Genomic DNA, 15,306 nt, shown 5'->3' on the forward strand with positions numbered 1-15,306 from the left:
ACCACCAAGCAGCTGGTAAGAAATCCTGTCTCCTGTTCTGCTGTGAGCTCCTCTACCACCCCCCTTTGTTAACAGACCATCCACTAGATGGCACACTAGACTTGTATAGGGAGAAGTAGAGACGGACTGTTTGACGTTTATCACAAGTGTTTACACATGTAGACTCTAATAATGTGGTTAATGGGACGACAGGAAAACTGCTGCTGTCATGAAGTTAAAGGATGGTTTGTTAATTTTGTTTCCCTGATTTCTGAGTTTGTTAAAAAGCCTGCAGATGTTGCTGATGTTCTCAGCTTTTGGGCCGACTGCAAAAATGTCAAAATCTGACATTTGATGTTTACAATGAGGAATTTTGTCATCTGGTAACATATAGCCCAGATTTATATTCTTGCTTAAACACCACATGAGGTACTGCAGTCGTAGTTCAAAACATTGCAGAGAGCTGTCTTTCCCCCCCCCCAGCCCCCTCCTCTCTAGAGTCGATGCTCACGCTGGTTGCTGTTTCTCGGACACTGTAGCTTCAGTGTTTATCCAGCTCTGCATGGGTCTGTAAACCTTTCTGTGTTCTAACCTCTCTCCATTTTTCAAAAGCATCTCCAATATTGATCCTAGTTTGAGCACGTTTCTGCTCGTGGAGCTTATTAGAAACATGCAGAGGCTTTTTAGGTCGGGTACAATCACTTCTATCTGAACCACTTCTCTTGCCCACTTCCATCACTGCAACACCTGTTGACCTGATAACTGCTCTCATATCTGGTAAACTGAGGGGCATCCAAAACGGCCGTGTGGGGGTGCCTTAAAACCACCTACTTCTCTGGTCCAAACAAATCCAGATCATTCAGGACCAGAATCTAAAGTTAGAAGGAGGACATACTGGCTGCTGCATTGTTGTCAGAGAAGCCAGCACTTCAACTTTGCATGTTTCCTTAATGTCTGATCATATAGTAAGGTACCTTTATCATTTCAGTCACTAGATATCTCAAAGAGGGGCAGCTGTGCCACAGTTGGTAGAGTCGTCCTCTCTAACCCTAACCCTCAACCGGAAGGTCGAAGGTTCAATCCCCAGCTCTTGCAGCAATATGTCTGATGTGTCCTTGGGAAAAACACTTAACCTCGAATTGATCCCACTGCTTCGTCTGTAGCGTATGAATGTGATTAGTTACTTCTGATGGTCTCACTACACAGCAGCCTCTACCATCAGGGTGTGACCTGTTGTGTAAAAGAGCTTTGAGTAGTCAGAAGACTAGGAAAGAAATATACAAGCTCAAGTCCATTTACCATTTACAAATTGGTCCCTTAATGATGACACAACTTCCTCCCTCCTCCGTCTATCTTTAAGAACACTTTATTGAGCTTTTTAAACCTGGGGCAACTGTATGGTCTGATGATAGAGTAGGGTCATGTTACATCATTTTATTGACTACATATCTTACTGATTGGTCCTTTAAGTTGTAAACAAAAGCAACACAATAAGCCATAAAAAACTGCACACTGAATGAGTTTAAAGGTTGAAGAGGCTCATATTGAGCAATGTTTTAAAGGGATGTACTGTTGCTTCTTTTCAATACATTTGGTATTTAAACACATTAGTGTGTGCGTGTGTGTGTGTGTGTGTGTGTGTGCACGTGTGTGTGTGTGTGTGTGGGAATCACAAGTTCCCTTCAGACAAGTATCCACAGTGACTCAGATTTTTTAAATGCTTTTATTTCACAGGCTCAGCAAAAACACAGGCCTCTTAAATTTGATGAAAAACAAGTCGGAGATGTTCTTTACAGAAGTACAGACCAGTAATAGTGTTCCTCACTTTGAGGCATTATGAGAAAACAACACGTGCTGCTTTAATAAAACTTTGTCAACGCTACAATAAGTAGCCAAGTTTGTCGAGTAGTGCATTGCACTTTAATACATGAGACAACATTCAGTCAGCTACATTTTGAACACTTCATCAGATAAAGTCGCTTGTTAATGCCAAAAAAAAAGTGGAAGCTTGGAGAATTTGTTCCACGTCACAGTTGGTGTTTTCACACATTTACCAAATTCCCTGAAAATCGTGTTTAGCTGCAAGTGTGAACACAAACAGCTGCAGTTTCCCCCCCTGAATTTGCCCGGGATTTTTCCTGCCAGCCTCTGCAGCAAGTAATATTCAGGAACGTTCACATGCATTTTTGTAAGCACACATTTGATTGTACAATAACATGTAGCATTGATATAAAGGTAAAAACTTTCAGCACAGTGTTGGACTCTATGTCAGCCATTTCTGTGTTGTCCTTTTTACATCCTGACCTTTTGACCTCCTGAGACCCCCCTTGGTCTAACCAGGAAAGTCTCCCTTTGTGACGAGCATACTGTATATATATGTACATCTCAGGGAGACCTCAGGGGCAGCCTGTCCTGAAACTATCTAGAAACCTTCAGGAGTGCATGATGTGTGTCTTGTGATAGTTGTCCTAAAGTACGAGTCATAATTACACAGAATTCATAGTTCCATGTTTCCACGTTGCTTCTGGATTGAGAACTGTGACGCGAGCTCAGTGTGAGTCGTAAAGCAAGTCTTTGTGATCTAGAAGGAGATGTGGCTCGTCCTGTGGCGCTGGATCAAAGAAATCAGTTCCGACATGTCTGACACGTGTGGGTAAAGAGTCATGACGTGCTCCACCATGGGCTGAGGGAAGAGGGTGCTCAGCTGGCTCCTCAGGCCTTTCCTCTGCTCGCAGGACTGGCTCATGGCCCTGCTGCTGTCAGAGCGGCTGTCCTGCACCCACGGGTCCCTCGGCAGGCTGTGGCTCTGTCTGTTTGGGGTGTGTCTAAGGTGCTGCTTTTGTGAAAAATGGCCTGAGTGCTGCCCGTTATAAAGTGGAGGCAGAGCCGGGCAGGAGCCCCATGCTGGCTGGTGTTGGGACATGTCAGGCTGGTGACCACAACTGCACTGGCTGCAGGTTGCTGAACCGTTCTGATGGGGGTAGTAACCTCCACCGTCCATGCAGAGCCTGTGCGCAATGTCGCCAAGTGACCCTGAGAGGGAGTAGTCGTCATGACTGTAGCTGGCCACCCCGCTGCTGTAGCTGTGTGGAGGGCGCTCCATGCTGTAAAGCGCATCCTGGATGTACAGCCTGGACATGGAGTTCTCCATGGATCCAAACGCCTCATCCACATCCGGACTCGGGCTGTGGTGGAGGCTCGTGTTGGACTGGGATCTCGGGCTGCCTGAGTCTCTCTGATAGATAAAATGGCTGCTGGGTGAAGCCCTGTGGTATTGCTCCTCTGTGCTCAGAGGCGGTGGAGTGGAGGAAGAGTATCTGTGCTCTAGCTGATACATGTCAGGGCAGAGAGACTCCTGCAGGCTTGGCTTGGGCGAGAGGTTCTTGGCTCTGTCTCTTAGCGCCCTCAGTTCATCGGCCACAGACAGCTGTGATTGGTTGGCTCGTTCTGGATGGTAGAACTTGCACTTGACTCCGTAGGTACACTTCTTTCCTGAAAGAAAGAAAGAAAGAAAGAAAGAAAGAATGTGTTATTTATGCACATAACTCCGGACACAGTCAACACGTACTGCAAGCTCTTTCTTCCTGTTTTCACTTCTCTAAACTTACTTTGCTTTCACAAACAAATATGCTGTAACCTCTCGCTTTCTTTGTTCCTTTGGTATTCAGGCAGGTCCTATTTCTGTAGGACTCGTGGTGGGGATCCCAGTCCCAGCTCCCGGTGTTTTGCTGGGTGTTTCTCAGACCAAAGCCCTGACTGACATGCAGGCTAATGAATCACTCCTCGGCTAATCTCTTCATGACAGATCACTGACCTCCCACAAGTTTCATATTCTTCAGTCAGGAGTCATCAGGGAGGAAAGCAGAACAAGAAAATAAAACAGCACCCCTTGCTGGCTCTCCTCCCTGAGAGGGGGTCGTTTTTCAAGGCCTATTTTAATAAGAACGTTTCGTTTTTTTTAAGATTATAAAAAATGTTTTCAGTCATCAACTTCAGGGGCTGAATACCTAGCCAACTATATGCATTCAAAAAGCATTCTTATAAAATCTTTCCTTAACTGCTTAAAAACATGTGGCTGATTGGCCAATCTGTTTTGCCCTGCAGTTCCCAGATGACCAACATGACAATGTAGAGATTTGACAATAGCTGCAGCTAAAGCCCTGTGGCACACAACAGCTGGTCTTATGGAGGTACATTTCAGGCATGAAACTTTATTTTCCTTCTTTGTCAGGGTCAAGCAGCAACCTCTAGTGTTGAAAAATGAAGCCAATGTGGAAGTGCCAAAGCCAATGTGGAAGTGCAAAACTTCCAATGTGGAAGTGCAGTTCCTCAAGGGTCCACAAGAGGCTGAGTGCAGAAGCACCAGAAGTCACATACACACCCTTTCAAAAAAGTTTTTACAGGTCTGATTAGCTCATGTCTTTATCTTTACACGCTGTACAGGGGGGTGGATTTTAAAAATAACTTTATTTATTTAGAATAATACGCGTAGCTGACCTGATTGACAGGTGGGCGTGGTTTAGCAGTTTGTCAGGGTGCTTAATACCCACCTGACAAACAGCTCTCAGCCTGATGTTAGGATGACTGAAAGTCACCCTTACCTTAAGTCAACCTAACGACAGGCTGAGAGCTGTTTGTGTGCCCATGATGACAATAGCTAATCAGACCTGTTTGGTTTTTTGAACCAGGTTGTAAACATGTTAATCTCTGCTGTAAAAATGGACTTTTTGAATGGGTGTGTTTGTGACTTCTGGTGCCTCTGCAGCCAGCCTCTAGTGGACACTTGAGGAACTGCAGGATTTTGCATCGGCTTCATTTTTCAACACCGGAAGCTGCTGCTTGGTTAAGAGAGCATTTCCAGCACAGTGACTGCCACCAACAGGCTTTTGAGTAACTAAGAGTTGACATGCTGAGGCTTGTCCTCGTTTATTAATCAAAGTTTTCTTTAGCAACTGTTTTTTGGTACCCTTAGGTGTCTCCTATATGGTACATCTTATCATTTGTTTAAAGATCCTCTTCAGCTTAATGTTCAAGCTACCCTTTGCATATGTTTTACGTACCCTAGTGCCTCTTTTTTAAGGGACCTCCTAATCGAAGCTGCTTTATGGGTCAGCTTATGTCCAACATACTAACTCGCTGGAGCTAGCTAATTTTGCTAAGATGGGTCCAAATTCTCTCATGAATACATAGATACATGAATACAGTATAATTTATTACGTTTTGTTGGTATAGTTAGGAACTTTTCATGAGAATAGCATGATTGTTCCTGCACAAACAAGATATATTACATGGAAATTTGACAGACACGCTTTATGCTCCTCAAACTCATTCTTATTGTTCAGTGTGAATTGTTGTTTGCTGATTTAATCCCTCAAGAAAGTACAAGGAAGTGTAACCTGAGTAGTTGTGTCTGTTGTTGGGTAAAAGACAAACGTGAACCAACCTACCGTAAGGACAGTGCTGCAGCTTGTTCTCTGGGGTCCATGGCTTCTTCCGCAGAAAATCATCAATGGTTGGTCCGTTTCTGCCCAGAGGATCGTCTGGAGGCATGAACCTGCACAAGGACACAATAGTAGTTCAATGTTATGTTCAGACAAAGAGGAACCTCACCCCTTTTGTTATTTCCCCTCGGCCCATTACAGACTTTATTTTTATTTATTTTTTCAGGCTTGGTGATCAACAGCTGTTAGCAGACTTACTTGTCGTTAGCAAAGGTGTACATAAGCAGCCTGTCCTCGATGAACTTCTTCCACTGAGGATTCTCTGTCTGCAGGTCACGGTAGTTGTCATTGGACACGATGATCCCGTCTGAGTCGAAGGCCAGCTTGACAATGTAACGGTCATCGTAGCACACCACCCTCTTCCCGTTCACGCAGCGAGACGGCGTGTACACCAGGATCTTCCTCCTCTCCAGCTCGTGTAGAATATGCTGATCTATGAAGCACATAAGACAAAGGATTTAAAGGCTTAATATGCGATTTTTTTACACTTAAATGTAGCAGAAATCAAGTATATCCTCTGAAAATAACTCTGTGAGTTTTCAGAGTCCAATCTTCAGTTTGTTTACATCACCAGGACGGCCAGCCGGCTCTTCCCCTCACGTTAAAAAGTTGTTTAATTGAGGGACTAGAGAAAAGAAGCATAACATACTGTACTCACTGCTTAACTGTGTTTCTAGATCACGCTCATTTCGGGGTAAATTTACATGCAGTGTGAAGATACGAGCATAATAAAGATTGCTAGCATTAGCATGCTAACACAACAATGCAGCGAGAGTTGTTTTGGTTTCATGCTGGTGCTCAAGGGCGACATCTGCTGGATCAAAAAATCGCATAGCCTTTAAGGTCAGCTCCTGAGCCCATGCATTATTTTACATCAAGTGAAGATCCCTCTGTGTAAATGTGTTTTTTGGAGGGTAATGACTTCTTTATTTGGATAAGGAGTGACTTCATAAACGTCTACAGCAATAGAGGTGCAAGAGGCAGAACAAGGCTTTGATGTGTTCAGAGTAAAAGTGAAGCAGATTCAAATAAGTACAACAATGCAAAAACATCAATGGATGTGCAGCTTGAATAAGACTCGTATAAATTGACCTCTTTTTTTTTTCCAACCAGAACAAAAATAATTAATGTGATTGTGTGGCCGTAATGCAGCGCGATTCTTGATGATCAAACCATAGTCCATTAAAAAAAACAACGTTTGAAAGTTGTTTGACTTCTTGCAGACAGACCTGACAAAACATGGATATGTGTAAATATCATGTAAATCACTTTTTACATTTCACAGTGTTTACTTCTTCTCTCTAGCTGTTGGCTCTATCTCTTACTAATTATTCACACATATTTGTCCTAGTTTTGCCCAGACTAAACATTTAAAGACGCAATATGTAACGCTGACATCAAGTGTACTGCAGTCCAAATTCAAAACATTGGAGAGAGCTGTCTCCCCCCGCCCCCTCTTCACTAAAGTCGATGCAGGTTGTCATGTCTAGGACACTGAAGCTTCAGTGTTTAGCCAGCACTGCATCGGTCTGTAAACCTTTCTGCATTCTAACCATTCAGGACCAGAATCTAAAGTTAGAAGGAGGACAAACTGACTGCTGCATTGTTGTCAGAGAAGCCAGCACTTCACACTGCAGGTTAACAGTGGTGCAGACAATGTTGCATTTTCAGGGTTTTGGCCTTGACCTTAAGGTTAAGGTTAAGCTCCAGTTCAAATGATCTAAAACATGTGCTTTCATATAAACAAATGTATACAGTCCTTGTTTTGATAGTGAGGTTTACAGCAGGGTCATAATGGGTGTTCCCTTGTTAACTGTTGATTACTGATTTCAGGAAAGAAGCTATTTTTTGCAGACTTAATCAAACATTAACAACAATCTGTATTTCAGTTTGGGTTGTTGTGCTTCTTCATTGATTAAGAGGTTTTCATGAACAGTTTTTAAATTTGTGTTCCAGAGGTAAAGGTGAAATCTGTTGGATGGATCCCATTAAAACTTGATGTAGCAGCATTAAAGGAGATCTGTTATCCTCACTCTCGCTATTAATGTTTTCAGTCTGGAGCATCTCTTGAGTAGTGTTGAGAGATGTGAAGCTCAAAAACCTTCTTATTAATCAGATTCTGGTGTCATTAAAATCTCTAATTTCAGCCTCTGCCTAAAAAGGTTAATTTCAGCTCCTGTCTCTTTAAGGCCTGCCCTCCCCACGTGCCCACTTTCCTCTGATCGGCTGGTTGGCAGTCACAGGGAAATTGCGTGAGCTGCCGTGGTGGGCGTGTCTTACAACTACGCTCGTGTCTCCTCGCGTCATTTGTCACTGGCATTAAGCCGGCTGTGACAAACAGTGACTTGAGGGCTGTTAATGATCAAACTCAAACAGATATGTAAAACCTGAAATATGAAGAACATAACATCTCAAACATAATGTGATTCAACCAACTCATCCAGCCAACTTTCTTTATCCATAACAACCATCATTTTCTGCAAGAAACAAGAAGAATTTCCCTTCCATCGACATGAAAGTTGATGAAAAGCAATTCCAGCCTTACTATGTGATGCTTATCTATAGTAAGTGTGTGGTCTGTGGAGCGTGTGGGATAACCTATTGCGTCATATTAATTCAGATTTATGCTCAATGTGCACCCTCTAATTGTTGAAGAGATTCCTTGAAACACACATTAGATTCCTTCATCATTTATGTTTTTAAAGGTAAAGACTCTCATAATGAGATCTAACCTTTACATAAAGTGAGAGGAAACACATTTCACTCTGTACTGATGGACGACACATCAGACTTTAGTGTCAGTAAGTGCATTCATCAATGAGGTTTGCATTCTGGTTCATCCTGATCAGCAGTTCTAAAATAGGACATTAACTGTGTTGGTACCACATTCACTTCATGATCATACTGGAAAACACCTGTAGCCAGTTTAGGGCACAATGAAGGGGGAAAAACGCACAAGAAAGGCTGATTAACGTCTTCTGAAGACTTTTTAAACATGTCCTTTAACTGACTTCAAATTCAGTCAGGATGGCTGCAGTCCTCCCTCAGCTCAGAAAGGTGCCCTTACCTGTGATGGGTGCCTCGGGTCGCGGCTGCTCCTTTCTCCACAAGGGGACGAACACGGTGATGTCCCGCAGCCCTTTGTTCCAGAACCAGTTCACCGCCAGCTGGAGGCCCTGGCATGAAAACACCTTCTTGTCGCCATGGCTGCAAAGAGAAAAGCCAGAGTCAACAACAAAAAGACATAAAAAAGAGAGACTTCTTCTTTTGTGTTTCCGTGCACATAATGTGCACATGTGGCTCTTCTCTCTTTTTCAGGAAGTTGACTGTGTTGCAAGGCGTGTTCTCAGAGTTCTCTAAAACTGCAAACGCCCGGGGAAGAGTAACTCGAAACAGAACTAGATGTTCACAAGCACTCAGTCCCAAGCAGTGACCCCCTTATTGGGTCTTAAGTTTAACAAGATGTCCCGGTTCAATTACTTGAAAAGAAAAGCATTGTGTTCTTCAGTGATTGTTTGGGTTGAATCCAAACCCATTATTACGACCCTAGAATAAAGGCTTGAATTATTGGAAAGACACAAGAAACAGATCAGACAGTACCTTTAAAAAGTCACATTTGGAAAGAGGGCAGATGGGCATTTTGCACCAAATTAGCATGTTATCCCTTTGAATATCTTGATGATGGTGGTTTTGTTTTTTAATGGCGCTTTTAGGATGATTTTGATGCTGATTAGAGCTCTCAAGAACAGCTGTTGATGTTGTAATCTGCCTCGGGTCACTTCCTGTCAGCACCTGTGTGTCTGATCAGACTTAAAGCTGTTTGCTGGCGTTGTTTCCTCCTCTCTAGATCCTTGCTTGTGTTGTACTTACTCTCTGATGTACGTCGCTTTCTATGCTAAATGAATTGTAGAATTGTAAAAATACGACTACTGTGACAGTTGTTAATTTGAGTCAACAATCGATGTTAATGACTGATGCATGCCTTTACAGCAGTAAGCTAAGTACCATAGACCACCTTCACTCGTGGTCACTCTCTTTTTCTCTTCACAGAGTAACAGTACCGACAACAGAGACGGGCTAGCCGGCTTCTTTTTAGCCGATGTGTGACAGGTGTCTTCAAGCCAAACACAATTCTTTGAGAGAATCACGGCCTGCTGCCAAATTTTCAAAGTGCTGAAAGAAAGTGAGTTATTGTCCTCTTAGGTCGACTTTGAGTTCCCAACTCGTGAGCGCAGCAGCAACGTCAGACCTGCTGTCAGTGTTGCTAGTACAAGTTCACCTGGACGTTCTGTAACACGACATCAGCACGTTGTTCTCAGCAGCTTTCAAAGAATTAAACTGGATTGTTTTGCCTGAAGGAGAAAGTGAAAAGTGTGTGTGTGTGTGTGCGCATACTCATACTAATGGGGATTACCCAACTCTCCAACAGAAGGAAGTGGTGACACACTTTGCATACAACAGGTACTAAAGACAAGACCAGATAGATTTAGTGAGAAACCAAAAACTATCTGTGCTTCATATCTTCACTGGAGTGTCATGAAGGTTATTTGTGATTATATATTATTCATTGTTTGTCTCCAATCAGGAAGTGATAGTCCACAAGTTTGCAGCTGAACTATTTGCAGATTTGTTGTCAGATTCTTTAATTCTACAATTCAACATCTAATTGAAAGATTTCTTGGGTGAACAAACAACCAAATAAGCTGCTGTAGACAACAGTGACATAACGGAAACAAACCATCAAGCAGAACTGATTTTACTCATAGTTTTCATCAAGTATTAACAGTCCCTCCATCCATTATCTATACTGCTTTTCCTGTTTCAGGGTCACAGGTGGGATGGAGCCGATCTCAGCTGTCATCGGGTCTGGACTGGTCACCAGTCCATCACAGAGCTGACAAAGAGACAGACAACCAGCCACACTCACACCTACGGGCAATTTAGAGTCACCAGTTAACCTAACCAGCATGTCTTTGGACTGTGGGAGGAAGCTGGAGTACTCGGAGAGAACCCACATAGCACAGAGAGAACATGCAAACTGAGAGGCTCCTGTCAGACGGGGATTCAAACCAGGAACCTCCTTGCTGTGAGGCTACAGCGCTAACCCCCTGCACCACCATGCAGCCCTTATTACTGTTACAGTTTCTTTAAATGTTAAAACATATATACAGGTAAGTTAAATACTCATATGTGTTATCCATAGTAAGGCGCGTAGCTGACCTGATTGGCGCCGTGGAACGGTTTGTCAGGAGGCTTAAAACCTGCCTCAGCTCCGGCTCTCAGCCTTTTAGTCTATTTCTAATTAATTAAGATATTTCAGCATACATATTTTTTTTTTTTATTATTTACAGATTACACCTTTAACAGGTGAGAGAGAGAACATGTTGGTGTGTCATATGACAGCCAATCGAGGTGTCACTAGTGTAACCATGACGAGGGTCATACAGGGAAACAGAAAGGCGAGCCGGATGAGAGTCTCTTTTCCCTCCACCTCTGAGATTACACATCTGAGGCTGGACTGCAGTCGCACAGCCTCACCTGGGGATAAAGCTCTGACAGTAAACACCCTCACCTCCTCTTCCTCTTTCATGTCCTTACAGGAATGCGTGTTGTGCAAACACCTCTGCTTTTGTTGATCCGTCTTGAATTCATTTTAAGTGATTCACCTGTTCGCCATTATTATTTGTTTGAACCAGTTTTGACTCACAACTTCCTCCTTACCCAATTCAGCTTCAGAAGAAAGTTGGCAACCCCAAGAGACATGTCACTTCAGTATTTCTAAGTCACACCAGTGTCCCCAACACGGACTAGAGCTGGTGAAATAATGTGCACATGGACTTGAAACATGCCACTTTGACCTACAGACATCAGAAAGAGAAGAATACAGGATCATATCATGTTTTCACTTCTCGTGTTCAGAAGAGGAAGCGCTGCTTGATTAAATCTGTGAAGTGAAGCCAAGTTGAACAGTTATAATCAAGTCCGCTCTTTTTATATCACTTCTTTTATAGACGTGCTTTAAATGCTTTTATTAATCTACCCCTTCCTCTTTTTCATTTGACTTAATTTCTTAATCTTTCTCTTAATGTTTTACTCATCTGTCCTCTGTTGCTTTTATATATCTATTTAACATCTATCTTTAATTCCTCCTTTTTATCTTCTTTTTTTTAATGCAAAGGATGTGATGTCATCTCCCTCTTCTTCATCTCCATCATCTTGTTGACTTTTTATAATTTAATTTAAAGGTCACATATTATGAAAAATACACTTCACCATGTTTCTCCTCTCTGTCTACAAACCCCCCAATGATTAGAAAAGTCCATCCTCTTCGTCTTCTGCCTGCTCCACTTTTTAGAAAATGTGTGATTTTACCTTCATGACTTCACAAAGGGCAGTAGCCCCTCCCCCAGGTGAGTGACACTCCCACAGCTAGGTGTTTGTTCTACCCTCTGAGTCTGCCTTCTCACCGTAAACAATAGGACATGGAGCGAGAAAGCCAGAGACACCCAATCCCTCCAAAAGGGGTGTGGTCAGACACAGCTCATTTACATATTTAAAGGTACAGACACAGAAACAGCCTGTTCTGAGCAGGGCTGAAATAGAGGGGTTTATAGACATGATCAAATACAGGATCAGAGTGGATTTAGAACAAGAAACTTCACACACATGTTTTGAGGAGCTCTGAGACTTATTTACACTGGTTGAAGAGGAGGAGGATATGTGACCTTTAATTTTCCTTAACCAAATTGCTTTGTAAGTTGAACTGCCTTTGGAAACCTTCATGTTATATTTATTGTATTATTTTCATTTATATATTATTTTAGTGACTATTTCTCTGGGTGTTGATGTTTATTCTGTTGTTGTCCTGACTTCCTGCCTTTGCTTTGTCTGTCAAAGCACTTTTAATGAAGTTATTATTATTATTAATATGTGAATTATCCTTTTCTGCCTTTTTAAAACATTAACACCAGATAAAGTATTTATCTAGGAAGTAATGACTGAGTGCTTATCTTTGACTGCAATGTAAACTATGTGTGATGTGTGACATTGTTTGATTTGGATCAAGAATGAAAAGTCAGCAGGGCCATGGAGGAAGTGAGGAGAACTAGTTCAGGTTTTGTACGTTAATAAAACTTTGACGTGCCTTTCTTTTCTATTTTTAGATTTACTTTGAGCTTTTTGTGTGTGCGTTTATTGGAGAGACAGAACAGTGGATAGAGTCGGAAATATGGAACAGAGAGAGAGAGTCGGGAACAAGGAGCCACAGGTTGGATTTGGACTTGGGTAGCCTCTGTACATGGGGCGCATGCTCTAACCACTAGCCCCCCGGTGCCCCTTTTAGGTTCTTTTCTAAATTTTATATTTCACCTCACAAGGATTTACTGATACTCAAAAACACATAAATACGTCCAACATTGTTATCCTGTAAAAATGTTTCATGAACTTAATCCGTCTGAAGCGTTTGAATGACTAGACTCAGAAAGCTTCTTATATTTTATGGATGATATGAACGTATGTAAAACTTTAGAGGTTTGGAACACAGTCAGAATACTTCTCACACCTCCGCCACTGCATATTAAAACATACATGATCTTAACGAGAGATGGACTCACCTCATGGCCACGTTGCTTCCATCTATAACCACAGGTCTGAAACCAGCAGCCGGCTCTCTGTCTGCAACAGGTCTGGGCTGAGTGGGACTTGGACTGCAACCTCTGGGTACCAGCTTGGGACTGTCTGGGGCGCTCTTGTTGCTGGCTGTGCGAGTGTGGCAGGTCTTGATGAGCTCCTCCAGGATGTCGTTGGTCTGGGCGTCGTGACGGAGGCTCTCCAGCACCCTCAGGATGTCGCTCTGAGAGTAGCCCAGCTTGAGAAAGCGCTCCACTTTGGCGTGCTGCTGCTGGTGGTCCATTGCAGACTGTGTTCACGGTGCTGTGTGGACTGGGGAATCCCTCCTCGCCTCCTTATTCTGGCTCAGTGGCGTCACCACGGCAACAGCCTGTGTTTTGGATCAGTTGACAGCTGTCAAAAGGAGGGAGGAGTCGGCTCAGACTCAGAGATCACAGACATGGTCTCACAGGGGTTTTCAGACAAATAGAGGCGCTCGCTGATAGAATCTGTTGTGGTTTGCACAAACTCATGACTACGAACAAGAGCACACACAGGCTGACGTCACACTGGTTCATAAAAAGCCCCTGTCATAGCAAAAAAAAGGGAAGTTGAGGGTCTACTCTGGTCTCTTTGCTAATTTTACCTCCAATTCGATCGCTGGGAGAAGGTGATAATGTTCAGAGTCAGTTTCTCTTACTGGAAACCACCTGAGCTGAAGTCATTCAAAAAGATAGATCATCCTGGTATGACTGTGACATGACTCAACCCACATCGTGCACCTCCTTCCGCCCACAAAGGCCAAGAGCTAAACTTACACAAACTTCTCACCTGAAAACAAAGAAAAGCCAAAACAAGCGAGGCAGCGGCTGAGCAGGCGTGTCGTCTTAAAACAGCAAAACCTCACAGAATGTGACGTCTTTGTTCCAGGCCAAAACATGTCCATCATACTTCTTGGCATTTCTCCGTGTAGTTTTCTATTTGATGCTCTCCGTGCTTGACGGATTGATAAGCCTCCCCGCATGTCATGTGTCATCTTAAAATTTGAAGTATGAGGAAAAGAAAGATGTGAGGCAAACCCTGTCAGGGTTTCCTTGTTCTTTACAACATTCTCTCTGAAGTGAAAAGTCCTGAACGAGACGCTTAGCTTTACAGTCAAAGATGACATCCTCCTCTTTGCAAAGGGGTTAGGCTCTGCACAGGCTTGCTACAAACTGCATAAACCACATCCTTGTTGCTGCTGAGTTGATATATTCAGTGTCTACCAAAACACTGAGAACCATTTCCCCCTCTGAAAATGAATCATTATCTTGCTTTGACTGCCGTGCATGTTCAAACTCCAACAACCTTTGCTCCCCTCAGAGCAAGTCAGCAGGGAAATCTGACCCCTACCCACGCATATCTTTAAACATGACGAGTTTGAACAAGACAAGACGGCAGGCTCCGTCTGAGCGTTTACATTTAAAAATTAACAATGACTTATTCTGTACTTACACATTCAGCATGAGGTAGATCAGAGCCGGAGTTCTTCTTCTTCTTCTTCTTCTTCTTCTTCTTCTTCTTCTTCTTCTTATGCTCTCTCTCTCTCTCTCTGTGTGAGAGCCGCTCTCAGTCTGACAGTCTGTTACTCTGACAAGCAGACCGGTCTGTGTGAAGCCGCTCTTATTACTCATACTAGGAAGTGACTGCTCACTGCTAAGAAAGAAAAAAACAACAACGCAGCACTCTGCCCAGCAAGGCAGAGATAGCTGAGTGAATTTGGGATCATTACTTCCTCTTCAGGAGTCAGGGTTGGTGTTGGGAGCCTGAGGGACTTTTTTTTTTTTTTTGCCCTGTTTTCTGAACTCTTCCTTGTCGACTGTGTTGAAACAAATGAGGAATCAATGTTTGTGAGAAAGTAAAACAGGAAGCCTGCCAAAGTTAGCCCGTGTGTGGTGCATAGAAGCCTCTGGCAGAGATTTAAATTGGAAAGATAGAACGTTAATGTATTTGTGTATTTGTGTAAGTGTGAACAATAAGGTTAACAGGAAGCCTGGCTCTGTTTAGTGTCACTGACAAAAAAAAAAAAAGACTAAATCAGCACATTTAACATTCAAAACAAACTAAATCTAATTGTTGAATTAGTAGGCAGATCTTGTTCCTGGTGGTAAAAGGACAGATTGATCCGATGCTTCTGGCTGTAGCATCATTTTTAATTCACATAAAGAGTTCATAGTCA

The 15,306-nt window shown here is 42.9% G+C and overlaps 1 protein-coding gene across 2 annotated transcripts; it reads right to left on the reverse strand.

Annotated features, from left to right (window-relative positions):
• Positions 1 to 1,683: 1,683 nt before the first annotated feature.
• LOC109986120 (probable ribonuclease ZC3H12D) lies at positions 1,684 to 14,752 on the reverse strand. 2 transcript variants are annotated; one of them, XM_065963407.1, is made up of 6 exons: positions 14,583 to 14,752; positions 13,094 to 13,479; positions 8,548 to 8,687; positions 5,679 to 5,913; positions 5,427 to 5,533; positions 1,684 to 3,471 (listed from the first exon to the last, which is right to left on the reverse strand). In XM_065963407.1, exons 2-6 carry the CDS (start codon positions 13,390 to 13,392, stop codon positions 2,561 to 2,563), a joined length of 1,692 nt encoding a protein of 563 aa, XP_065819479.1. In that variant the 5' UTR covers positions 13,393 to 13,479; positions 14,583 to 14,752; the 3' UTR covers positions 1,684 to 2,560. The 2 variants fall into 2 exon arrangements, with proteins under 2 accessions (XP_065819479.1, XP_020492338.2); XM_020636682.3 differs by having other exon boundaries at positions 13,094 to 13,502.
• Between the last annotated feature and the right edge of the window lie 554 nt (positions 14,753 to 15,306).

The sequence above is a fragment of the Labrus bergylta genome, chromosome 15, assembly GCF_963930695.1.
Source record: "Labrus bergylta chromosome 15, fLabBer1.1, whole genome shotgun sequence".
Classification (NCBI taxonomy): Eukaryota; Metazoa; Chordata; class Actinopteri; order Labriformes; family Labridae; genus Labrus; species Labrus bergylta.

Excerpts from the sequence above, each read along its gene's own strand:
- LOC109986120 (XM_065963407.1), bottom strand. The coding sequence starts at position 13,392 with ATGGACCACCAGCAGCAGCACGCCAAAGTGGAGCGCTTTCTCAAGCTG. Across the intron at positions 8,688-13,093 it reads GGAAGCAACGTGGCCATGAG|CCATGGCGACAAGAAGGTGT; the intron begins GTGAGTCCATCT and ends TTCTCTTTGCAG. Across the intron at positions 5,914-8,547 it reads ACCCGAGGCACCCATCACAG|ATCAGCATATTCTACACGAG; the intron begins GTAAGGGCACCT and ends TGTGCTTCATAG.